The sequence below is a fragment of the Oryza glaberrima genome, chromosome 3 (genome assembly GCF_000147395.1).
Source record: "Oryza glaberrima chromosome 3, OglaRS2, whole genome shotgun sequence".
NCBI lineage: Eukaryota > Viridiplantae > Streptophyta > Magnoliopsida > Poales > Poaceae > Oryza > Oryza glaberrima.
The window spans coordinates 28956191-28983253 of record NC_068328.1 but is presented as its reverse complement, the minus strand read 5'-3'; the positions used below and the strand labels follow the sequence as shown (position 1 = coordinate 28983253).

Below are 27063 nucleotides of genomic sequence, written 5' to 3'. Positions count from 1 at the left end.
AGAGCTCTACCACCCAAGCCGAATTAGTCAGCCGAGGGACCTGTACTGTCTCAGTCCGTTACTGCTAACGCTGTGCCCTGTGATGGGTACGCTCATGAAAACCGGGGAACAGGGCGCATGACCACGACAGGATGGGTCACTGTAGCTGCTGCTGGCTTGGTTGGCAATTTGGCATCCTCAGTCAAGGGCAGCCCACGAACAATCAATGTGATACAGAACGTCACACGGGGCCTACGAGATGTAATATGCGAGTGATGTAGGAGTAGTACTGCGTGGATCGTGATGGGTTAGATGCAGATGCCCGGGTTGTTTACTTTCGGCCCCATCGTTTCGCTTATTTATGAAATAAGCCAAATGAGATAATTCTAAACGAAAAATAATTTTGTGAATAAAACTTTTATATATGTATTCTTAGCATATAAAAGAAAATGCTGAAAAATAAACTTCGATGAAAAAATAACCTAAAATCAGTTTTAAATTTAAGGTTGAAAATTTAAATTTTGACTAATAAGCATAAGCGTAAAGATGAGATCCTTTGTTCCTCGTTGCACAGTGCAAACCCATACATATTTGCGATCCGTGCTCACGAATCAATTGGATCCATGCCATTAAAATTATACTGATTTTCAAATGAAAATCATTACTATTCATATATTTGTAACAAAACCACTGTTGTTTGTTTATAATCTAAGTGGCACCACTAACATAAGTATTTCTTATGTGTTACGAAAAATTGCACTCATCTTCTATCTATCTCTTCTTTCATCCTCTCTCCTTTCTCTTGGCCTCGTCCTCATTCCTCTCTAGCTCGAATCCCACCGCCAGCGATGCCTCCATGTTGATCCCCGACTGGGTCAACCCATTTAGGATATTTAACTTTTTGCCACTTTTAAGATGTGGCAATTAATTATTTGCCATTCGTTGTCTATGACACGTGGGTTCTCATGTATCTATATATGTGGGTACAGTGATAAATTCTTTATCACCACTCGTAAGAGTGGCAAATAATTAATTATTCCTCCACAAGACTGTTCTCGAGCTACGGCTTCTATCAATTTTTAATTTAAGAAAAAAAAAACTCTACCTCGTCTTTTCGACCGATAATAGACCCTAAAATTATTTTCCGTTGCTGTGGCCACGTATAAAATTGGCTTGTAAGCGAAACTGTAGTAATGCCTTTCATCAAGCATGCCCAAAATTACTGTGAGTTAAAATCAACACGGCAATTTACGCTAGTTGAGTGACATCAGTATCACTAATACATTACTGAAATTATGAAATAGATATGGCCGGTCCAGTTGGAGCCTACTTGGAGGATGTCAATAGGTCTCATGCAGCTAAAGGGGAAAAAGAACACTGCATTTCACATCTGATAGCTCGCCACTAGAGGATATTATAAATTTATAATGCCCCTGATTACAATATTATAATGCTAGATGATGCCGTGCAGTGTGCATTAGTGGACTATAACCTGAGCTTCACGCATCGGCCTATCGGCTAGGACATCAAAGATCAAACTGTTCTGAAACAGCAAATTGACAATGGAGAGCTGTGCAGATTCCAAAGTGAGAAGGCCAACTATGCTGTTCATTTCATGATCAAATGTCATGAGGCCTTGTATACCTTTCCTCTGAAACAGATCCAGATGACCGTGTGTTGTTGTCTGTTCAGGCTTCTTCAGAGGCAAATAGAAACAGTGGTAGTATATCTCATGAATATGCCCCTCAATGCAACTATGCAAGTGCCCAAGTTGCAAGCTAGGACAGCAAGTGAAGCATCAGAGATGCTTTAAGCAACTTACTACTGTACTTGCATTGGAACTGTCCTTTTTGAGATCATTAAAAAAAGTACTTATGTACTGCCAGTTGATTCCCATGCATATGGCCAAGAGCTTATTGGGAAAAGAAAAATGAATTTTGCCGAAACCTTGGGAGATCCTTCATAATTTTGTATTGACCCCTCATTGTATGAGAATTTGCGAAAAGAAATCGTTTAATGCAAATTTTTGGAGAAACATATCAGTATAATAGCTAAAGTATTCTAGTGTTTTTTTTAATCGCTATTGAAGACATGTTTTCTTCTATTTACCAACAAAAACTATACTAGATCTCTAAATCAATGAAATATTCAAGCTGGATTCTTCTTTAAAAAAACCTGCGAGATGTGGCAGATCAAATAAACTGGGAAACACAGATAAATAAATAAATAAATAAACATCCAATGGATGCGCACGAGTCCATAACATTGTGGCACATGGTGATAGATAACTAGTAATCGGTATTTTTAAGTAACAAAGGGTTGGCAGTGCTGATTACTCCATTAGTTTTGTATGTAGCACATGCATGGTTAGCTAAGAAATGCCAATCGCCGTTGCTTGCATGAACAAAAAGTATGCTTAAAAGACATGGAAAGCAATTAGCACCACCAATAAGCACCACGACAAACCCAAGAATGCCTCAGCAATATATGGCTGGATCCCTGATCTACAAGAATGGCACGTCAACAATAATCACATGCGGACAGCAGCATAAAAACACAGCAGCACGAAGGACCCATGATTAGACCTCCTACAAGGCAATGTTATAGAAACTAATGCCAAACAATAAAGGATTGACCTAACAAAGTTGGCCAGAGAGAGACCTCGATGTATAATGAATGTTGATCGAGGGTATAAGGATGTCAATAATTCAGTATAGCAGTAGTCCCATATCGTGTTTTTCTTGTACTCAGGTTGCTACTTACTCCCTCCGTTTCAGATTGTAAGACTTTCTAGCATTGCTCATATTCATTTAGAAGTTAATGAATCTAGACACATATATATGCCTAGATTCATTAACATCTATATAAATGTGGGCAATGCTAGAAAGTCTTACATTATGAAACGGAGGAAGTACTACACATATATTGAACTGAAACCAGGAGAGGTGAGTATTCAGAGCAAACAATCTCAACTTTACTGGAGACCAGTTCTATGACCATGCTCAACAACGTTTTCCACGTTGTTGTTTACTCGGGAGATCACCAGATAACACATGCAGGGCAGAGTCACGAGTGACCAAAGGAAATAGCTCAAAAAAAGAGAGAAGGAAATAGAATAGGGACCAAATGAAAGATGGCAATGCAAAGGCAGGATGAAAGTGATTTGAAGGTGACCAATAGCTTTCCAGCGTGTAAGTCTAGATGCAAAGCAGAAAATATTTTTTGAAGGGGCAGAAAGGACAGCTTTTGCTAGAGGGAGATGGACAGATCACATCTTATCTAGTTATCTGAAAGGCCCCATGCCTCCCTTACCCCCTATGGACCATTACCCAGTTGCTGTCAATAATAAGGCCAATCCATGCTTCAATGTCTCAAAAAATAATGGAGACGAGTCGTTCATTCCTAGGTGCCCAATGAAATGGCACAGAAAAGAAAGCAGCACTGTTGGTGTTCAGGAACAACCATACACAGCTTATCTGAATTCATGACACTGCTAATCCGCAAGCTGGCAAAGGAAGACACGGCAAGACAGTTTACTGAGTTAGTAATAGGAAGGCAGCATATTTTTATGTCCTTTTTACTACCATTATATGAAGTGGACGAAGTGCTGCTTTGTCTGAGGGCTACGTGATGTACTGATGTCTGAGCATGGTAAGATGGCAAGATCAATGTAGAAGGAAGTCCTTCAACCTGCCAGGAAAAATGAGGAAAAACCTGATTATTCACCAAACAAGTAGCCAAAGGCAGGATAATAATGTAAATTCATATATTTAGAAAACATTATGCATCTGTTTAACAGAAAGTGCTCAGGTATGCCCAATCCCAGATTCCCAGCAGATGGCCCATTGTTCTTTTAGTTCTTTTAGGGAATAGCTGCTCCATTATTCAGAGAGATGGTTCAGCCCAATTCCCAATGCTAGTCAAACAACTGTAAATCTTACGGTGCATGCTAGTCAACATGCAGGCCAAATAGAATGGTAGCATCATATATCATATGTAAGCCCAACTAAGGCTACTCAAAGTGCAAAGCAAAGCCCAAGTATCCAACAGGCAACAGCCCCAAAACATATACTCCTATGAACAATTGATTTTGCATTTTCATAGGCATAGTAACTTCACATAGAGGCAAATAACCTACAAAAGGGAGCAGATCAAGTTTAAGAATTCTTTATGTCCAGGCTTTGTTACAACCATCCCAATTCATTTAAGAGTTCACCAGAACACAACCCACGAAGCCAGGAGAAAAGCTGATAAAGCAGCATCCAATTACATTCCCCACCACACCAATCTATAATTAGTCTGGAAGCTAAGTAGCTTACCAACCATCATCAGTCAGGTTACATGACAGTCGAGACAATAAGAACTCACTTAGACTTCCATCTGATCTTCCTCCTTTTGGACCCATACTTTCACTGTCTTATCGCCGTCAAGTCCTCCCGATGCAATCATGTTTTCATTGGGGTGGCATGACACTGCAATGACTGTGTCAGTATGACCTTCCAATTTCTGCAAAATCTTTCTTGACTGAAGATCCCATATGTAGACACACTTGTCCTCCGAGCCACTGACAATATACTTGCCATTGGTGATTGAAAATGCTGCTGGAATGCAGTATTTTGTGTTCACATGGCCAGTATATGTCTTAAGAAATTTCCCAGCTGAGAAATTCCAGAGCCTCTGCATAAATAAACATTATGTGAGAACTGCTCTTGTGACACAAAGTACACGTAAGTAGGCTGTAGACACCTGAACATACACCAAAAATTCAATACTGATGTCAAGTAAAAAAACCTCCAACAGGCAGCAGCTTTAAAGTATCAGTGCACTACATAAATCCATTCAGTTGTACAGAAAATGGTTTGGTGAGGTTGGGATTGTTGTCACAGAATCACTACATAATATTCAGTTGTACACAAAGGACTCTGCTGAGTTAGGTAGCGCATAGGATATAATTGTACACAGCCAAGGCCCAAGAGCAATGTGCTTTGCTAAATGGCACTACAATTTAACCTCTTAAAACAATGTGGAGATATTATTTTTAGGATCTGCTGGGTGTAGTACCCTTGCTGATAGGCCAACTCCAATTTCTTGAGAAATGGTACCAAGAATTGTCTCCAGCATTGATGGAGGTTGATAGGATTGCTGGAAGGACCTAATATACTGTAAAGCATTTAACAAATTAAAACACCAAGTGGACCAAGCGGGGAACTAAAGACATAGATAATTGGATATGTTCAGTATGATAACTGATAAATTGCTCCAACCATGATCAAACACTGGGACTTGATCTTCAAGGGAGGCTCCCAAATAAATAAGCACCAGAAAAAAATTAACTACATGAAATATTTTCTTTTATTATGCAGGAAGATGTTGAACATCGTATTTAAGAAACAACCATGTTTCAGTATAGATACACAGTGGTACATAAGAATAACAATAATTCCAATTCACCGTAACTGTAAGATGGCTAATATTATCAAAGTACCTGTATAAGTGTCAAATTTGAGAATGTACCAAGCAAGCATTTATACTTGTCTTTTACAATATTGCAGCACAGAACAAAATATTGATTAGATAAAATAATCACAATTTGTCTATTGCATACTGAAGCATTCTGGCCATCCTAACGTCATGGTAAGAGCTCAATACCCAATCTCTACGTCATCCATCATGAGGAAACCCATATAGTTATTGTACACACTTATAATTCAATATATAAAAAATACCCCTCCTGAGCTTTATGATCCCTCAAGTTAACTAAATATTTTCATTTGGCCTCTTATTAATTGCTTGTTTCAAACACAGAAAAACTTTAATAAGCTACTCATTAATGCCCCAGTTCTCACCTTACTCTGAAAACAACCAGCGAAACTATATTCCTAAAGATAAACCCATCTAGCGCTTCCTTAACCAGCACAAAATTGTTTAGTTGCGAAAGCAAGTGGATTTCTAGGTTTCCAGGTTCACTAGCACTACCTCAAGATTGCACACAACACTAACAACATTGCAGTTTGAAAAACTACTGAAAAGTCATATTTTCTCTAACGACACACTAGTCTACTAAAGCATAGCAAGTATAGTAACTATATAGAGATAACATGCATCTACACAACTGCAAGATCATGTGTGCATGTTGTGGCAGTGAGGCTGTTAAATACTTAAATCTATTGAGTTAATCCTTCTGTCTCCTTCTTGAGAGATGCCCTTGTAGCATTACAAGTTCACAAGGACATTTCATTTCCATATGACCAACTTTTTCCAAGAGCTAGGATGTAGGGATTCAACATGGCAACATGGTCTCAAGTTCAGATAACCTCGGTGGTACCTAAGGGATCCCAAAAAGCATCATATATTTCCTAGGCTAGACATAGCATAAAGGGGTTTAAATGTTGGGCATCAATGTGACTGATATTAGCAGAAAGCATAAGTGGTTCGACAGAAAGGCATTGATAAGATCAGAAGTATCATCTTGAACCCCACCAAGTCAGCACCGACAAAGGTACACCCAGTGTAAATAGTGAACGATGATTCATATAAATACACCTAAGGTCTTCAATTACAGCACACTCACTTTGAAAATTCGCCAATTGCACACCGCTATCAACCCCAGAGTTCCAACATGTGAACACATTGTCCCTGTAATTGCTAATTAAGCTTGGGCCACCTTGCAAATGGATATAATCTTAATTTCCGAAAATTAAAATTTAAGCATACTCCATAAGCCTTGCAACAGAAAAGGAGATTAAGATGAGAATTACCATCTTCACCTCCAACAATACAGACATGACACCAACAAGGGTAGCTGACATAACTAGTAAACACAGATCCTATAATTACCCCCATAATGCCTTCATTGGCAGCATCCTCACTGGACAACCTGGCAACACTAAGCCCTTAGTTTCCAGTCAATCTACTCTGGCACCATGTACCGCACTGGCTGCGATCTACGACGAAATAATTGCTCTAGCATTGCAATCCTAGGACAGCTAATAGTTTTAAGTTTCGCATTCTAACGAAGCACATAATAAATACATTCACAAAATCACATACTAGCAAATACAAATTTCCACATATGCTGCATTGCTGCAAGTTGAGGGAGAAGTTTTGAAGAAACTCACCAGCTTGCTATCAAGAGTGGCGGCAAGCACGAACTTCCCATTGGGCGAGAACTTGGCGAAGGAGACCGGCGGGCTCTCGTCGTCGATGAGGGTCTTGATGCAGTGGCCGGTGGCGGAGTCCCAAATGCGGCAGAGGCCGTCGTAGCTCCCGGAGACGATCATGGCGCCGTCGCGGTTGAAGTCGACGGAGGTGACGGGCTCGGAGTGCGCAGGGAGCACGCGGAGGCACCTCCCGGACCTGACCTCCCAGACGCGGACGGTCTCGTCGAAGGAGCCCGAGGCGAGCATGTTGCCGTGGGGGCTGAAGGCGAGGCAGAAGGCGTAGTTGGTGTGGCCGGAGAGCGTCTTCATGAGGCGGGGCTCGCCGCCGCCGCCGCCGCCGCCGCCGTCGCCGAGGTCCCAGATGCGGACGGTGCGGTCGTCGGAGGCGGAGGCGATGAGGCGGCCGTCGGGGGAGAAGGCGAGGTCGGAGACGCCCTCGCCGTGGCCCGCGAGCTCGGCGACGGGGCTGGCGAGGTCGGAGGTGCTCCAGACGCGGAGGAGCTTGTCGGCGGAGGCCGACGCGAGGAGGCGGCCGTCGGGGGAGAACTTGACGGCGGACACGGCGCGGCGGTGGCCCGCCAGCGTCGCGCGCAGGGCGTACCCCGGGTTGTCCTCCGCCGCCATTGCCCCGCGCCGCGCCAACCGGAGACGGGGAAGGGAACAAGGGTTTGGGGTTTTGGAAATTTCTTGGGAAAGAAAAAAAATCCCTCGTCTCCGTCTCCCTCTCCTCTCCTCTCCTCCGTGACGGCGCTGTGGTGGTGTAGTGGGCCAAGTCGATGGGCCATGCATTTACTAATTACAGTTGGGCTTTTGACTGTCCGACATAAGTCATATACAATCCTGGATGTGTGTTCAGGTTGTTCATAGGATTGTTTTTTTTTTTTTTTTACGGAGGTAGTATCTTCTCGAGAACAAGGGAATTTTTTCCCCCAACTCCTACTACAAAGCTGAATTTCTGAAATACTGCTCCCTTCGTAGTTCGTACCAAAATGTATAGCAACATAGGATGTTCAAATTCATGGTTTTAAGATGGATAGGATGAGATAGGTTGCTATACATTAGCTCCGTTCCAAAATAAACGCAGCCATGAGTTTTCGTGTTCAATTTTGATCATCAGTCTTATTTAATTTTTTTTATGATTAGTATTTTTATTGTTATTAGATTATAAAACATGAATAACACTTTATGCATGACTTGTGTTTTTTACTTTTTTTAAAAAAAAATGAAATATGACGGACGATTAAAATTGGACACAGAAACTTATAACTGTGTTTATTTTAGGATGGGGGGAGTATTTTGGAATGAGGTAGCATAATATTTATATATAATTTATGCAACTCTGTAAGGCCTCAGCATGTGTGGTGGTTGTTGATGTGAGGTGTGTTATGTACTTGTGTTGTCAGTGCAAAAACATAAGGGACCCCATGGATAGCAACACGAATGATTCTTTGAAGCTAAACTGTGATGGGGCATTTTCACAAGCAAAAGCGGGTGGATTGGGCATAGCTAGGTATTGGGAGAGTTTCCCAGGAGACATTGTACAAGTAGGCAGAGGATGTCTCCGGCATGTTTCTAGTGCCTTTCAGGCTGAACCCATAACGTGCGAGTATGGAGTTGAGGCGGCGGTACAGCTAGGTATTGGCCTATTGGGAGAGTTTACCTGGAAACTGACGCGCAATGGTAAAACAAGCAGTGATTTCTACCAATTATGATCTCTCCAATTGTGGCGGCTTGGCACTTGGAACTGAAACAGTTGTTGGAGACAAAATTTGTCAGTTTTTCAGGTTAGCCATATGCCTAGAGAATGTAACAGAGTAGCTCATGTGTTAGCTCAGCTTGGATCTGTTTGCTCAGTTCAGTCTGAACCAGTACTGGTTGATATTCCAGTTTGTACCCGTCGTTTCGTTGCCGAAGATACCTCGGATCATGAATAATGAGTTTTCTGGTTCAAAAAAAAAAGGATTCATCACCTAGCCTGCAAATCAAGTTAATACACACAATGAAAGATCATTCGTCTACACATCCCATTCAATTCTTCTACACGTAAGCAGCGTAAATTGTACTGTCTACAGGTCAGTTTCCCTAGCTCGTTCCGTTCCCTACAGAGCTAATGCCATGTACTTTCAGGCTTTCAGTTCTTCAGTCATCATCGTCCGCCGGATCATCTTCATCGTCAGGGAGCTCTATGTCGTCACTATCAAGTGCTTGTCCTGTCTGGGAGCTTGACTCATTTCTACTAACCCCTGTCAACAAAAGGTTGAATGCTCAGGAACTACCACTAAGCATATATATGAGAAAGATTTGGGTGGTATATATCATATTTTTCGCTAAGTATAACCAATGTATAATCAATAACAGAACAATTATGTTTGAGTAAGGATAAGTCAGAGTATCGATTGTCTGCTTAAAGAAATATTCATAATTCATATAAAAACATAACTAGCTTAAACCCTGCTGAACCAACCATTGTACATACACCATAGCCAAAGTTTTGCCAGTTCTAGGCTCCACGCTTACCAAATCCAGAGTTGTATATAAGCAGAAATGATAGTCAAGTATAACCATAAGCATTTATTAGAAAAATTACATACCATAAGAATTTGATGAGTCCAGAAGATACAGGAGATTTAGAAGCTGCAGAAAAGACTCAGTTTGTGGATTCCTACAATGAACTGTGTAACACAGGAGAACAGCTTAAAACACATTCAGAAGATCGACAAGAAATGTGAATCCAAGTTGGGTCAGGTTTAAGTAAAACATGTTTTCCTTGCAAAAAAAAAAAAAGAAAGTAAAAACCCTTTTTTTAAGAGTAATCAGATAGACTGCTAGCAAATGGTTGGAATTGTTGTTCTAGTAGTTTACAACGTTCTCTACAAAAGCAACTGAATGAATGAAATGAACTGCAATGTAACACAAAACTAATGGAGTAATGCTCAATTTGACCTACAAACTCCTTTTGAGAGAAGTGGCATATTTCTGAAGTTAGAATGTGAATATCAAAGCTCACCTGTTATGGAGGGATTGGATGCTTGACAAGAAGGATCATAAGATGCAGCAGTCTGGACAAAATCAATAGGTTTAGCCCCTCTGGCATTTAACTTGTTCCTAACCCATTGCAAGTCATCTTGAGTGTCAACCTGTTCATCCCTGTAAAACAAGACAATTGAAAAACTCTGGATTTATTTTTTTAAAAAAAATATTTTCAGAACTCTGTTTGCATGCTAACGAGCAAAGACGTTATACGCAGTTAAGCACTGACAGCATTGTAAATGGCATCCGAGTTAAGGGGAAAACATTGTTGAATTTCCGTGTTATTGCAAGCCATTCTTCATCATACTGGATCTCATGTGGTCCTGGACCGGATGGAATGTCTATTACCTAAAATGGATTGGCAAGCCCTCAGAAACAAATGTGTACAGCAAAATGCAAAATTTAATTACAAGGATAAGAAATAATCCTGAATCAGGTAATAAAGGGCACCTGGAGAAAGCCCCGCCGAGGAAGACATTTATCAAGTGCAAGAAACTTAGTTGTAGGCCCACCTTCTCCATGTTGGATAACAGCTGGAAACTTACAATGAAGATGAGCTGAAAACCAGTATGGCGGTTTTAGTTTATTCAGTAGTCTTGCTGCTGGTTCGCTGCCTAGTGTTCTCTTGTTGACCTGAAATAATAAATAAAATCACTAATAGACTGATGCACATACAATCCTGAAAGTTATGTGCTAAGGAAGCATAAAACTTATGTTGTGTAAAAAGTGGGGTTAAACATGCATGGAGTATAATAAGCCAACAGCCTCACAATAATAGTCAGGCTACCGCTAAACATGTCAGCATACAATGAGGATTGACTTTCCCCATAGGGATGTTTTTATAGGCCCAGGGGAAAAGCGAACATGAAGATTGGACTCAGGACTCAGGAGCAGATCTCTGGCTAGAATGAGAGCAAGGTGGAAGTCAGTCGGAGAGCAGAGTGAAAGTCAGAGACAGAAAGCAGAAGTTGTAGTCAGTGTCAGAACAGGAGGTGGCTTGGAATAGAATCAACAAATGTAATCTCATTGCACCATGCCTATTAAGAAGTGTCTTGAAACTGTGGAACCATTATTTGAATGAACAGTGGACCAAGTTGATCTGACCAGCCTATGAAATCATTGTTTTTTTTTTCCAATTGATCTATGAAGCCATTGTTAATATCATTAGTTTAATTTGAAAATACAATACGCAGTATTGTAGCTCAAAAAGATTACTCTCTTGAAGCGTTTTCATACGGTTGGTGCTGGTGACCATTGTCATAGTTATATCTTAGCTATGGAAAAATACTGTTTCCATGTCTAGAGTCTTTAAAAATGTTGTGTAACCGATGGTATTACCTCTTCTTCAAAGAATCTTTTCTCCCGAATAAGCTTCTGCCAGTTTCCGTACTCAGTAATGCCCAGAGGCCAATCATGTGACATGAATATATCTAGAGGCTCCTTCACATGCATTAACTTGAGAACATCATAATGCCTTACATGGTACACTGACCTTATAGTGTTTTCATTGTATGGGGGCCTCTCATAGTGTCCTGCATAAGAAGCAATAAGTTTAAAATACTCTATTCAGAGTTTATTGGTGTTTACTTTTGCAGTTTAGGACGTTTTTTCATTAGGCTTCCACTTTTTAAACAATATGTTCTAGATATAAAAGTTGAAAAATATTACAAGGTATCCCAAGAAAATATGAATAAACTTGCCTAAGTGATAATGTTGTTGCTTATATATTCCTGATAGTCCACCAACTCGAATGTTTCCAAACTTAACAACACCAGCGAACCCCAAAAAGTAGATGTTGGGTGCTGCCCATCCTCCATAATACCTATTAGATGTTTGACCACAAAAAAAGTAGCAAAGTTACATTTTTAAAATTAGCAACAATGATACTCCCTCTATTTATAAATGTATGACGATGTTGACTTTTGGACATGAAATTTGACCATTCATCTTATTAAAAGTCAACAATGTCATATATTTAAGATGGAGGTGGCACATCAATAGTATGAACAATGACAGTCAAATATATTGTGTAACTCAATAAAGGCAATAACGAGGATACTTTATCCCCTTCATATATATATTTCTAAACAAAACAGTGATTTCATCATCCAAAAGAAAGTTTTAATTTCAAAACAATTTCATTCAACAATGAACTTCATGCCATTCCTAGCGATCATTGGACATGAATAATCCCAATTAGAAATTTAAAACCAAAATATAAAATACACTATGGAAAAGCGTACAATACACACCGACCAATTTCTTCAATGCCAGTTATAATTATGTGTCATCAAGTGGATGCGAATGTACACTAGGGCCAGAGCAAAGAGAAACCACATTTTTGTATTGCAAGAGGTCCATCAAGCATATATGAAGAAGACTCACAGTTCCCACAAATAATTGGATGCTTCGTGGTTTCCACCTATGAAGATTGTTGGGTATGGGGCAACAGCTTGTCCCGAGTAGTACTTCCAAAATGATTTCATTTCACGAAACCTTGGTTTGACATTAAGACACTGTAAATCATTCTCGTTCCTAACAGCCTGCATCAAAAGGTGAGGTATGTTAACATGTAGCAGAGTACTGCCGAACATTGGTAGAGCGTGATCAGAAAATGAGCGGGGATTAGCTAATAGCCATTCTGGTACTTATTCATAGTAAATATTGGAAACACAAGTGCTTCATCTTACAGACTTGGTTTAGCTTATCTTCATATGCATTGGAGTAGCCGAGTAGCAGTATGAATATCGACATTTTATTTGATTACAAGAGAATTAACACTACTTCGCCACTCCTATCAGTCGAAGTAAACCACCAACTAAACAAACAACTACTACTCCCAAATTCCAACCAGCTGCGGGGACACCAAATGCTATTTTCAACATACACACGAGACCGCTGAACCTTTTTCCCGCATGAATCGCATCAATTCCGCAAAACCTCCCAATTAAGGAAAAGAACCGCAGCAAAACGTAGAGCGCACGGCCTGCTCACCTGGAAGTCGCCGCAGCAGAGGAGGAGGTCGATCTTGACGCCCTCGGCCTTCTCGAGCTCGCGCAGCGTGTCGTAGACCTTGTCCAGCTCCCCGTGCATGCACCCCTCCACCGCGATCTGCAACAGGTCACCCACCGAGGCATTACGTCGAGCACATGGTCGGCAAGGCCAGAGAGAAGCCCACCCTCCCAACCAAAACGGCAAAAGGACAGAGGAGAAGAGGCGCCCCCCTTGACTCACCTTCATGGTGATGACCGCGCGAGCTGGCGGCGGCGCAGGCGGCGAGCGGCGGGAGCAGCCGACGAGAGGCTGAGCGACTCGAAGCTCCGGGGAGGAGAAGGGCACGGCCGCGCCGTCGCGGAGAATCTTGGGAATCGACGAGACGGACCAGGCCGAGGACCTTGCGGCTTGCGGTTTGCGGTTCCCTCGTACTATGGGCCGCAGTTTTAGTAAGGTCTCGTATTCGTGGGCCTACATTCCGGCCCGTACAGTGTATAGGGTGGGATTTTAGTTAAATTTTGGCCCATACTAATGAGCCCTAATTTGGGGCCTGAATGCTTTGTGGGCTAAGCACTGCTCTTTCAGTGACAAGAAGCCCATTAGCCGCTATTTGCCTGAATGTATTCGCCTCTCTCTCTCTCTGTGTTTTTTTTTGGCGAGGGACGAGTTCGTTAGCTCGAGCGATTCTTAAGCCAGAGGATTGGACAGGAGGAGCCAACACCAAGGCTGTAAAATCGTCGACGAACTCATGTACAAGCGTCTCTTGTGGATTACAGTTTACAGATCCAAGCACTTGTGAAGAACAAGATAGCACATGAACGAAAAAAAAAAGAAGAGGAATGAGAAGAAGAAAAGGAAATCGATTATACATCCATGTACAAGCTAACATGCAGATGCAGGAACAGAGCGGCAATATCATAGCAAACAAAAGAAAAAAGAAAAAAAAAGGTGCATGTGCTTGGCACTAGCAGCAGTAGCACTACCTATGTACATGTGGGATAATATGCAATTATCGCAAAGAGCTAATTTAGATGTTCAAGAAGACCAGCAGCTGAGCCGGACCGCCTCCTCGAACCTACGCTCCAGCGACGCCGCCTCCTCCGGCTCACCCTCGCCGGCGACGCCATCTCCACCGCCACCGCCACGCCTGGTCACCTCCTTCGCCGCGGCGGCCTGCGGCGTCGGCGTCGGCGCCGCCTCCCTCCGCCGTGCCAGGAGGGACAGCGCGCTTCTCAGGCTGACCCGGACGCGACCGCCGGCCGCGCCGCCATTACTCCCCTCCTCCTCCGCCTCCTTCCTCCGGCTGGCCGGCGCCGCCTCCGCCGCAGAGGCGGGCCTGTGCAGCTGGTGGTAGCTCAGGAACAGCATCGATGCGGTCGGGGCCATCGCTCTCTCTCGCTTCGGATCCTCGGGGCCGTGCGGCGGCAGAATCGCAGGTGGTTTTCGGTGCTGTTGGTTTGGTTTGTTGCGGACGAACGGCGAGCGAGACGACGCTGGCTAGGCGCGCGCGGCGGTATTTATTTATGCAGCCGAGGCGAGGAGGCGCCGAATCCGTGACAAAATAGCGAACGGATTACGGTGGGTGCGGGCTGTTTTGGGGGAAAACCAGTGGGCTATCTGCAAATATTGGGCGTGGTTGGTGTCACTGACTCACTACTCGCTGTTACTTCAAGTGCAGTCATAAGTTCGCGTTTTACTTTAATCGTCTATCTTATTTAAAAAAATTTAAAAAAAAATTTAAAAACATAAGACACGTATAAAATATTATTCATGTTTATCATCTCATAATAACAAAAATACGAATTATAAAAAAATTTTAAATAAGATGGATGACTAAAGTTGGATAAAAAACTCATGGTTACACTTAAAATGAGACGGACAGAGTACTCACTACTTGCAATTTTGCGAATCCGTGGGAAGGGGGCCCAGTAGACTGGGTGAGCCGGCGCAACGTTTTCGGCTCTTCCTGGAGGCTGCCGAATCGCTGGTTTTCTTTTTCCCATAGTATTCTTTGCGAATTTTTCGCCTGTGAGATTGGGGGTGCAAGTAACTGTGTAAGCAAGTTGAAAAAACAAAGGATGCTGCGTGAGCCGTTTTCCAAGGTGGATAAGGTTTGTACAGTTGTAAACGGGGGCCAGTGCCGTTCTTACGGCGGCACGTGCCACCACACGCCCGGCAGAATGCCTGAGCGCGCCTGACGTACGTGTAATTCGGTCCTAAATTTAACTTGTGGTGCGTGCGTGAGAGGGCCCCCGCACACGGGGAGGAGCGCGCCGCGCTCGTGGGAGGTCAGCTCCGGCGTGTGCCGAGCCCGCGCGCGCATGAGGACCGCGCGGATGAGGCGGAATCCCGTGGCCGGATGCGGCCGAAACCACGACGGTGACCGTCGCAGTGGCGATTGGCCCCGTTGCGCTTGCACGCAGTTGCGCGAAAGCGTCCGCGGGAGCAAAGGATTGGTTGCGCTCGCTATCGCCTGAAACCCCGAACAGAAATGACAGAACCGAGGCTTATCACAGGGATCTTGTTTGGTTTCTATTGGCCTATACTAATTTGGCAAACTTAAGCTTGGCCATCCTCCTGTAATTATGTACTAGTGGTGTGTTAATTTTGCAATCTTCAGCTTAAGTTTATGCTTATGCAAGTAGTACTCGACAAAGAAGCATTCATTTCCGCATAGAACATGGGTCTAATTCATAAACGAATTTGGATGATCGAAGTCAAATCAATCTGGGTTATCGTCATAAGCAAAATTCCACTAGACAAGCAACCCTACTGTCCACTACCTAAGATGTATACATTATTGATCCGTCCAAATGTTCAGTATACCATGCAGCTCTACACTAGCTCTCTTGCAGTCTTGCTGCATACTATGAACTAACTTTATGCACGTCAACGTAGGTTCATCAAAATGTACAAGAACATACTATGGCACACAGTAGGTAGTCATCCCAGGTCGTAAAGATCTACCTCGCAGTCAGATGCCATGCTTCCATGCACAAGAAGCGGTAACTTGGTATAGCTTCTGCAACATCAGATGGCAACAGGAATCATACAATAATCAAGTGCCTCCAGATCACCAGCAGTTCATCATAAGAAAAAGATTGCTTGCATGGGGCACCCCTGCTTCTTCAAATGCAGCTCCTGGAACCCACGAAATTGTTGTCGAAGCACCAGTCCTACCAAGTCAGGGAACTCCAATCAGCTGCTTTCCATAAAAGGCTTGGAGCCATCTGATTTTGGTGGCACACTGGCACCGGCGCCACATTTGGACCACCGGAATCATTAGGGGAAATGAATGGGTAAAAAAAGTACAGTATCCAGTTCCCCAACCAAAAATCAAACATTTCTGTAAGTTAACACATACATGTATAAATTAAACAGCAAAATCATACATGGATTCCACTTCCAGTTGTAACAGAACAAACATGGTGTGAAGTGTGCAATCCGTCATGATATTCCGCAGGTAATTCCTTCGAGTGACCGTCAGCTCAAAGCTAGCTCCCAGTCCCAGTCCACCTCCTCTTGCGGGCTGGCCGCTCTGGCTTGACTTCCAAATCAGCAGAAGCAGATTCGATTTGCGGAGGTTGCACTTCAGTATCCACCTTTTTGCTTTGCGGTGCATCCTTCTCACCAGGCATGGGAAGTTTGAAACGCTCACTTCGTCTCTTGAGCCTCTCAACAGTGTCTAGATGTCGATCACGCTCTTCGGCGTTCTTCTCAGATGTTTGGCCATTATCGCCACCGCTCTTGAGTTCTGAATTGCCAGCTGCAGCTGCTTCAGATTTACCTAACTCATCAGCAGTAGGAGCTTGAACATCTGATTTGATGGAAGAAAATGTTGGTGCATTTTCATTATCGATACTACTATAGTCTATCTCTTTGTGGCTCGTCCACCGCTCCAACTTAGAGCGACCCCTTCTTGAATCCTCATGGTTTTCATCATCTGACATGGGATCTTCTTCCGCTTGTTTCACAAATGATTCACGTTGTGGATTCTGGCCCTTTTTGGAGGACACAGTATGATCCCTACTATTTTCTTGCTCGCTCACTCCTTTCACATCGACCTATACAGCATTATATTTGCATTTGTATCGAGTGAGTGACTAATCCAAGGAGTTCTAGAAATAGCTGAAACATAAGCCCACATGCAGCAAGGTGATTTCCCAAAATGCTTTGCCATATTTTCTCATTGCAAGGCGTAGGCAATATGTCATACAGATTTTACTTTATTTTGTGTTCCCTTTTAGAAAACATTGCCATGCACCATGCTGGCGTTCAACCAGTAATATAAAGCTAAAGCAGACCAAAAATATAACCAGGCTCAACTTGCCATAATGCCATATGCACTAATGAGAAAACATAGGTACCCACTACTCAGATATAAGAAATCTAACACAGTTTGCAAAATAAGATAAAAGTACTCTGCAAAACAATTAGGAGACAGATTTAGTAACTTGCTTGGATAAGCTCATAACATATTCTTTTGTTGGAAAATGTTGTGTACTTCTGTGCTCCCTTTGCAAAAAAGTGCACTGAAATGTGCATTGAAAATATCTAAAACTGTCCCATGCTAACAAGATAGTATCCTACAGATTTCAACCGAAATGTCAGGACACACAAATAAGTGATTACCAAAGTGTAGACATGCACTGTTCATATGAATTCCTTGTTTTTTCCATCCCGTGTATCAGATTTTGAGTTGAAATTTTGCATGGTGATGCATGCAATCATGTTTACAGACTTAGTTGAAATTTTTTGTAAACATCTGAGTGCACTTATGTGCGAAGGGAGCACAGGTTCTCGTATGAACATATCACTAAAGATGTGATCATGTAACTGTTATCTTGGAAGAACCAGGATAGGCGGTATAGAAGGAAAAACCCTAATCAATAAGCATCCAAGCTTGACACACTATCAAAAACTTGTAGTATGTTGCACTCGATCATTTGTAACAACAGTAGGTAAAATATCTGCACAGCTCAAAACCAAAGGCTGCAGCAATCAATTTAAAACTATGGCATTCTAGTTTTCTGGTATCTAATCAATTGAACCTCTAATGCATGTATACCTTCCTGAAGTTATAGTCAGCAAGGATTTCATACCTTCCCACCACGATGACTTTCATGGTCTTCACGTCTCCTCTTGCTCGATTTGGGAAGATCATGTTCATTAATATCAGAACTTCTGCCCTTTCTTGTGCTTTCCCGGTATCTATCTCTACTCGCTTGGCGAGCACCAGAATTGCTCGATAGACGGTTACCGTCATGAGTATTATTTGGTTTTTCTTGCCTGGTGTTCCTCTCACTGTTATTTGGATTTTCATCACGTGGATGTACATCAGAACGGCCTCTATTTTGCATGTTATTTTCTTCTGCTCCTTGATCTCTCCTCAAAGGGTCGTTTTGTCTGCTGCGCTCTTGCGCTTCTTTGCTTAATCCGGCAGATCTTGATTCATCCTGTTTCCTACCGCTAGTGACTAATTTATCATCCAAAATCCGTCCACCCCGACCAGATCCCCTTCCTTCATCTCTCTGAAGGGTCACAGTGTTGTCATGCTTAGGCCTGTGCCTGTCCTCTCTTTCTCTCTGTCGCCAGTTATCCTCTTTATGCTTTGTATGATAACGATCATCAGCCTTCTCCCTCATCCTAGCATTGTCATCTCTTCTTTTCTGATCAATTCCATCATCCCGCTCTCTCTTCCTTCTGTTTGGGTCATCCCTTCCTCTATAACCATGCTGTCCATGAACTATGTCTTCATTCTCAGGTTTCATTCTCCTCATGTTCTCTTCATCCTTCTTTCTCTTCATATGAGAATCATCTATATTTTCACGACGATTCAGAACAACATCACCACGCTCTCTTGGTCTAGAGCCCCTCCAGTCACCATCATCCAACCGCTTCCTTGCATGAGGATCTTCAATCCTATCATTCCGATCAACAGGTGGCCTCATCTTATTTCTATTCCTTGCACCAACTTCAGCATTGTGTTCGAGCCTCACATCTTCCTCTTTTGCTCGTCTGTTGTGAACACTTTCTTCTCTCCTCTGCCAAATTTCTGTATCTCTTACCCTATCATAACTTCTGCCACGCATGTCCCTGTCTCTGTTTGCATAAGGGTGGTGGGTATCATCCCTACTCCTGGAGGCCAAATGTGATCTTTCCACATCTGGTTTGATGTCTCGAAGGTACTCATCCTTCCGACGAGAATTGCGGTCTTCTCCATCATGATGCCTTCTTGCATCATTTATTCGCCTGGACCGCCTATCTTGCAGAACTTCTTCACCAGATTCAAGACGTTTTTGATTATCTTTGCTGCTACCAGACCTCCCTCTACTATTATCACTATTCCGTGTCCTCAATTCATCCTGATCGCTGCTATTGTGTCCAGTGGGCTGCTCTGCCCTAGAAATTAGTTTCTGTTTTTTACCAGAATGAGACAAGTTATCACCATCAGTTGTAGTTGTCTCACTAACCGTGTGAGGATCTGAGATAACATCATCACCATCCACTTCAGCACTATCAACCAAAGCAAGACTGCCATCATTACCATCAAAGTGATCTGCACTCAGTTTATCTGCAGCTTCATCAGCAGCAGCAGGTGACCCTTCAGGACCATCCTTGGATTCTGAGCCCTCATCAGGGTTTTTCTCTCTCTGAGAATCATTGTTTCTCTTTAATGATGTTGTTTGGCGGGGTAATATTTCATTGGAACTTTCAACTTCTCGGGCAGAGCTTCCTTTCGATGACCTTCAAAGAACCAATTTGGAAGCAGCATTACAAATATAGCTTTAACAAAAAACGAAGGATTTGAATGAAGTAATGAAAAACATTCAAGAAAAATGAAGTGCAAGTGAAGTAGACTGAATCAGAAAAAATATGAAAAATTGGTAGTGGATAGGTGTAGAAAAATGAACAGAATTCCCCAAGATGGAAAAGAAACTGATGTGATGCTGCAATATCTTCACATTTATAGCAACATGGGACCATTACATCATGGGAGGACAATCAACAAGTCCGATATGGCATAAATAGGATCATGCAAACAAAGACTAAATAAACTTAGTTCATGTTAATAAGTTATCTAGTATATCTAAAGGTCTGCAGATATTGGCATACCTTACTCCACGAGGAGAACCCCTTGTTCTGTAGCTGGGAGAGGAGCGGCCATTGACATCTGTAGCATTATCACCTTCAGATGAAACAGGCAACCGTTTCTTATGTTCTTCCTTCCCCAGAGCAGAAGAACTATTCATCTCAGATGTGTATGGTCTTCCTTCCTCAGCCCCATGGGTCCTTTTATCACCTCGTTGAGAATCCTTCTCAGTTTGGTCCACTGTACTATCATCAACTAGTGGATCATCTGATTGTCCCTGACACACAATCTGAAATGGAAAGCAAGGTACTCGTTAGAACTGAAAAGGCACAAAATACTACTCGACTGACAGGCAACAAAAGGCAGAGTTGATCCATATGAGCAGAAACTTGAACACAGGTCGAATCAAAAAAATACTTACCTCTATAACAGAGTCTGATTCACGCATTCGAGGTAAGCGGGTATCAATAGATGGAAGGCGTTCTCCATAGCCAGTTTCAACCTGTATAGGCCTCCCTGTCATCTGACAAGAGAACTCTAACATCAGTATAGAATCTATACAGATGAGCATGGGAAAATAAGGAAAGCTGGCCCTGCGTGTGTTGTAATTGTCCACATGAAACTTGCATGTCTCATAACAGACTGCTAGAGTCATCTTGCACTAAAATTAGATAGTACTTCCAATGACTTCAACTTGCACATAGTCAGAGTCCCCATAGGCGATCTGAACCTCCACCATGTGCCCTCAAGGCAAGGTCAGTGTCACGCCCCGACCCTAACACCCAGACCTAGCTGCCTAGGGGTTGAGATCACCCTGCACCTAGTCAAGGCATGGTCAATCCACAGCTCAATAGGTGGACTCAGACCACATCCTACGAGGGACCAGGTGGTAGGTGAACACATGCCAAGACAAAGTCTAGGCCCACTCATCAGCAACAACAACAACAACAACAACAACAAATCTATAGCTACCTGGTTACTAATTAGCATTATAGTCAGTATACAAGACCAAGAAGCTTAAATACCCCCCAATCCCAAGGGGAGCTTGTTTCTACCGAATGACATCGAATAATCCTGATCCAACACTCTTAGCAATTGGTGATTTGGTGAACCCTACAGGACAGCCTCACACCTAAGGGCAGAGAAAATTAACGATTTGCTACTCGATTTGTTGGGCATTGGTAAAATGACACTGTCTAGATTGCCATTGTTCAAATACCACCCATTTCATTGCCACCTCTATAAAATGACATTTATTAGGGTTTTAGCCATTCATAATTTCTCAGGTTAATCCCTCTCCCTTTATCTGCCATCACTCCAGGAGCAGGAGTTTGCTCGCCACCAAGGGGGAGAAGCCTGCTGGTCAGCCACGTGTGCCAGGGCTCGGCACACCACCTCGCCTGAGTTCCACCCTCGGCCATCTGCAGTGGCGCACTGCGCACCACAGAAGCAGGCGGTGCCGGAGGGCTTACGAGTGAGCGCAGGCAGTGGCGCCAGCACAGCAATGGTCACGCAGCTTCTCCTTCTCTTCTTCCTCTTACAGGTGGAGCTCGGGGTAGATGGGGAGAAGGGGGTACTTAGGGGGTAGGGGTGCGCTAAGCCCCAACGGCTGCAAAGGTTCTGTCTATGCTAACAGGCCACGACAGAGAGGATGGGTCAATCGACCAATGATCTAATCGATATGTGGGAAGGGGTCAGGGGATTTTGGTCTTTTCCTGTGCCAAATTAGTGGAAGATAGGAGAAAAGAAATTAAAATTTGGCTCAAACCCTCCAAAGTTGCAAATTAACAAGGAGGCAATATAGAGGGTGGCCTTTTATCAAAGCTCAACAAATTGAGTGGCATATCATCAATTTTCTCCCTAGGGGCAGCCCTCCTGACCCAAGTCAAGGCCTCAAGGGGCACACTAACAGGTGTTGGCTACTAGCATTAGATGCCCAAACATATATAAATCTTTGTAGCTCCCTCTTTTCATAGACACCAACCCTTTAACTTCGATGCGTACCCCTATTTATTGATTGAATCCATGTGGCTACCAAACTAGCATGACCATGATTGCAAATTTTCCAATATCTCGTGCTACTTGTTGTCGAGATTTAGTTATACAACAGTACTAAAAATTAGAGGATGTCAATACCAAATCCATACAAAGAGTGGACAACAGCTTTGACCTATATGGAATTTGAAAGTTTAGCGTGATTGAACCAATGCTCCAAGTGGTGGTCAAAAAGGGAATAACTTAAACCTATAGATTGGATAACTATCAATCTCACACAGCTATTGAAAAGAAGCACATGATTGAGTGTGTGGAACATCCTTTCATAATGTACACGTGCACTGATGTGTGAGTGCTGACATTTGCAAAATCATGGCATGGGGTGCGCACTGTGCACGAGCAAGAAAAAACATGAAAAGCAAGAACCAGCTACATAGATGTCAAAGAGAGTGGGTTTAGTACCACAGGTGGACGCATGCTTGTAGGAACTCTTCCTTGGGTATTGAAGTCCGTGTGCCCATTATCAGTTTTATTACGACTATCAGCAGAAATGTCATGATGACCAGTAGCAGCAGCTAGCTCCGGCGGCAGATCTGGATCATAGTCCTGAATGGAAACCAGTTAAAGATAGTTCATCAAAAGAATAAATAGCACAGAATTGATATTTTCGAAGTGGGACTATTGGAAACCTGTTCTGATCGCCCGCTCTCATACACGCGTATTCTAGATTGCATTGTGGACTCCAATCGTAGTTGATCCTAGTGATAAATCATGCCAATTGTTTACAAATGAAAAACAGAATAACACTAATAGTCTAATACATGCCAACAAATGATAAAATATGCACTCACCAGCTGCTTGCAGTAGTCTTTCCACTTCTCGTCATCAAGCCCAAAATTAAAGAAGTCTGAAATATCAGCACCAGGGTATTTCCATGGCTTCTCCTCGAATGTTGTATCAACGTCAATATCAAATATAGTCCTGAGTTAAGCAAATTGTCCTTATGAGTAGAAAACAATTAGATATGAAATAGAATTTATTGTACAGATGTATTGATAGATCAGAAGGAATATCCCATCCCAACCTTTCTGCGTCGTTGAGGATTTTCCAAAATACATACTAACAAATTGCCAGAGAACATTACAATAATACTAACATCTATCTGATTTGCTTTATAGAATGCTTGTATATAATGATTCTCAATAAAAGGTAAAGCTGTATATCACTGTTTCTTTCTCCTCGTAGTTTTAAGTAAAGCTCAGGATACTCAGTAACCTAAGGGTTCGTATTTGAGTGAATATTAGTGATTTCAGGCAGCAGGTCAATAAGCCCTTTACAATAAGAGAGATGTATTGACAATAAGATAGACAGTCATTCACAACAGCAACAGAATTCCTGATAAGGGAGAACGAACCATTCAACATACATGACTATCATTATTAACATGTCTACCAGTTAGCTTACTTGTGCGGAGGAAGCGTGAAATCTAGTCCACCAAAACCACGACCTGAACCTCCCCATGGGGGCATTCCATAGCCAAAACCTTTATTCATGCCCCTACCAGCACCAGGTCTCCAGTCACCTCTTCCTCGACCAGCAAAAGGTCCCGGTGGTCCAGGAGGGCGGAACTGACCAGTAGCAGTAGGAGCCCCACCTAATGGAGCCCCTAGTGTAGCACCAGGGCGCACATACTGCACGAGGAAGACAAGAAATAATAGAAACATTAGAAAAAGACTTAACAACTAAATAAAAATAAATCAATAATGGTGAGCAATCCTTGATGTCGCGGACAACTTTTCAAGCAGTAAAATCTTCCATTTAACAACAGGAAAACCACAAGAACATATGATAAATTATAAACACAACCTAAACATGTAATCAATTTAGACTTCCATGAGGTTCATTGCTGCAAGCTTTGGACATAATTTACAAAAAATCCACATGCAAAAAGAATTATTTTAGCCCATATGATAGATTGCTTTAAGCAGTTAACCACAAGATAAATGGCACATGTAGTGCAGAGATTTGTACTACTTTGGTTCTAACAAATCTCACATGCAAACACTGTGGAAACTCAAATCTTCCTAAAGTTCAAACAAACTAATATTAATTATTTCTTAGACAACCGAAAACTAGTATATGATCCAAATGCCCAAATCATTATAATGTAGTCATATCGCTCAGCAGGGAGCCAGGGAGTGATATAAATTCAGGCTGATTCATATTAGAAGAAAAATCCCTAGTGATAGCATGTCCTAACACATTAGCAACCAGCACAATAGCTACAAATGTGCATGAATCACACTCCCATCATACAGTTATATGATCATACATAGCCTAACCACTGAAAATGATCAGAAATTATAAGAAGCCTGGTATGGGATTGCTGAAATAGCCAATTATCCCACCAAATATCATATTTGTGTTGGTAGAAAGGGAAGGAAAACACGCCCATTTGTGATTGATCGTTACTTTGCCCCCCAAGACTTCTACTGTCATGTTTAATATAGACAAACTTAACTTGGACTATAGAAACCTACAGCCGAGGTGATTATGATCCGAGTGTGCATGGCCAAGGTTTATCCTAACCCTGTGTATGTAAAGAACAGACAGACTGAAGCTTAGATTTGATGCTATTTGAGCTAAATTATATCAACTATTATGTCCCTGTATCTCTTATTTGCAACAGTAATATTGGTAATTCAAACAGTTGCAGTCTTTCCCACTATCCCCTAGCTTGAAATGACGACACTGTTATTAACATCAATTGGCTTCATCCATGCCATATCTGCGTCTGAAATGAAGTTACTGACTTGGAACTTCACAACCAATCATCATCGCAACCATCTTGACAGCAACTCCCCCTACTTGACAGAGAACTATAACTCCAGCATGGAGATGGCACATTAAGAAGTCTAGAATCTTTGAACTAGCTATATGGAAGCATTGAATAGTAGATGCAAAAATCATTGTATTTCTCCTTTTCTTCCTTTATATGTTAATAATGCATTTACAGTTTACATTGTCGAGCAGTAGGCAGGAAAGCAAAAGAAAATCTAAAAAGGACACTTAACTTGGTAAGATATTTACACAGTACAACATAAAACGTAGTGAATTGCAACCGGGTTTACGCCGTCGCCCTCTGCGGGGGTGGCCCGAGCGCATCGTACGGCTTCTTGGCCCAAAGAACTGACCTTGAACATGGAATGGTGCTGCGGGTGGAACCCCTGGCCGCCGCCACTGTACCCAATCCTCCCACCGGGGGCCGCCGCAGCCTTCCCAGGCTCACCGCCCTCCTTCCGCTCCCCTTCCGCCCCAGCCGCTGCGGCGTCCTCCCCCCAATCCTGCTCCTCCATCCCAGGGATAGGGCCATCGGCCACGATGACGAGGTCTTCGCCGTCCTCGTCGTCGCCCTCGTCCTCCCCGAGCCGCCGGCGACCGTCCGTCTCGTTGAGCACGATCTGGATATCGTCCTCGCTGTCACTATCCCACTCCTCGCTCCCCGCCGCCGCCGCCGACGCGGCCGCAGACGACGAGAGCCCCGGGATAGCCGCCCCAGCGTCGCCCGCTACACCCCCCATGAGCGGATCGGCCTCCTCCGCCACGACGGGGGCCGGCTTCGCAGCAGCCGCAGCAGCCTCGCGCTTCGGGGGTGGCTGCGCGGCGCCGCCATCCTCCTCCTCGTCGGCCCAGTCCCCGGTCGGGTCGACACCAACCACGGGGTCGCTCCCGCCCAGGAGCCAGTCGTCGTCCTCCTCCTCATCCGCAGCAGCAGCCGCCTTGGTCGAGGCAGGGGTCGGTGTAGGGTTAGGGTTTGGTGCGGGCGGAACGGGGGCTAGGGTTTCGGCGGCTGCGGCGGCGGGAGGGGCGGGATTCGACGGCGCCGGGGGGGCGTGGACGAGGATGTCGGTGTAGAGGCCCCCGAACTCGTCGTCGTCCTCCATGGCGGCGGCGAGATCGGGGGAGGAGGAAGGCGGCGGCGAGATTGGGGAGGAGGAGAGTGGGAGGGAGGGGCGGAGGGACGGGTCGCCAAGCCAAGCTCGTTTCGGAGCTGGAGCGGCCTATTAGAAGGGCCTCTCGGCTTGCTGGGTTCTTCTTTTCCTCTATTTGTTTACAATTACAATTTACCGGCGAGATATTATTGTTCTTTTACCCACCACCAAGACCAGTATCAAGCACGCTTAATTGTCCACTTTTCATCAGTCACTGATATTAAAATGACTACTTACACCGCATCATTTTATTTTAACACATGGCTTGTTTGATAGAGCTCTCATTCCTAATTTTAGCTTAAGGAGTTGGGTCTGGAGTATAGTTGTGGAGCTGCCTAAACCTAACTCCATCTTTCTAATTCATTTTTTGATAGAGCTCTATCCAGCTCCGCTTCTATATTTTTTTGAGCTGAAACTATTTGGCTGAGCTCTAGAGCCAGAGCTGGAGCTGTACCAAACATGCCCATAGTACAAGGTTATATTTGACAAAGTTATGACAAATGGCCTGTTTGGCATAGCTCCAGCTCCAGCTTCACCCCTCCTGAAGCTGGAGCTCAGCCAAACAGTTTCAGTTCCACCTAAAATGGGAGCGGAGCTGGGTGGAGCTCTTTCACAAAATGAACTGGAGTTGTGGAGCTAGATTTAGACAGCTCCATAACTCCACTCCAGACCCAGCTCCTAAAGCTAAATTTAGGAGTTGGAGCTGTACCAAACAGGCCCAAAGCTATAGATCTTATGTCCTACTGGAATTAAAATTTGTAAGATAAACTATAGTGATTTAAACTTTTATATTTCATCTAAACGAAAACTAAGGCTGTGT

General features: G+C 43.3%; 4 protein-coding genes across 6 annotated transcripts; all 4 read right to left on the bottom strand.

Annotated features, from left to right (window-relative positions):
* Positions 1-3061: 3061 nt before the first annotated feature.
* Positions 3062-7834, bottom strand: LOC127765157 (COMPASS-like H3K4 histone methylase component WDR5A). Of its 3 annotated transcripts, none has more exons than XM_052289998.1 (3): positions 7098-7834; positions 4299-4656; positions 3062-3669 (listed from the first exon to the last, which is right to left on the bottom strand). In XM_052289998.1, the coding sequence occupies exons 1-2, from the start codon at positions 7761-7763 to the stop codon at positions 4348-4350; spliced, it is 975 nt and encodes a 324-aa protein (XP_052145958.1). In that variant the 5' UTR covers positions 7764-7834; the 3' UTR covers positions 3062-3669; positions 4299-4347. The 3 variants fall into 3 exon arrangements, with proteins under 3 accessions (XP_052145958.1, XP_052145959.1, XP_052145957.1); XM_052289999.1 differs by having other exon boundaries at positions 3087-3669; positions 4348-4656; XM_052289997.1 differs by lacking the exon at positions 3062-3669 and having other exon boundaries at positions 4131-4656; positions 7098-7833.
* Positions 7835-8852: 1018 nt separating this feature from the next.
* LOC127769028 (lariat debranching enzyme) lies at positions 8853-13588 on the bottom strand. The gene is made up of 10 exons (XM_052294722.1): positions 13404-13588; positions 13164-13280; positions 12555-12712; positions 11870-11991; positions 11508-11701; positions 10620-10802; positions 10399-10517; positions 10147-10286; positions 9731-9811; positions 8853-9382 (listed from the first exon to the last, which is right to left on the bottom strand). Exons 1-10 carry the CDS (start codon positions 13407-13409, stop codon positions 9279-9281), a joined length of 1224 nt encoding a protein of 407 aa, XP_052150682.1. The 5' UTR covers positions 13410-13588; the 3' UTR covers positions 8853-9278.
* Positions 13589-14013: 425 nt separating this feature from the next.
* On the bottom strand, positions 14014-14794 carry LOC127769030 (uncharacterized). The gene has a single exon (XM_052294723.1). The coding sequence runs from the start codon at positions 14547-14549 to the stop codon at positions 14199-14201; it is 351 nt and encodes a 116-aa protein (XP_052150683.1). The 5' UTR covers positions 14550-14794; the 3' UTR covers positions 14014-14198.
* A 1552-nt stretch (positions 14795-16346) lies between these two features.
* On the bottom strand, positions 16347-26302 carry LOC127766007 (FIP1[V]-like protein). Its single transcript, XM_052290996.1, has 9 exons — positions 25446-26302; positions 23716-23942; positions 23103-23232; positions 22941-23009; positions 22714-22857; positions 20678-20779; positions 20280-20545; positions 18266-19910; positions 16347-17227 (listed from the first exon to the last, which is right to left on the bottom strand). The coding sequence occupies exons 1-9, from the start codon at positions 26193-26195 to the stop codon at positions 16658-16660; spliced, it is 3903 nt and encodes a 1300-aa protein (XP_052146956.1). The 5' UTR covers positions 26196-26302; the 3' UTR covers positions 16347-16657.
* Between the last annotated feature and the right edge of the window lie 761 nt (positions 26303-27063).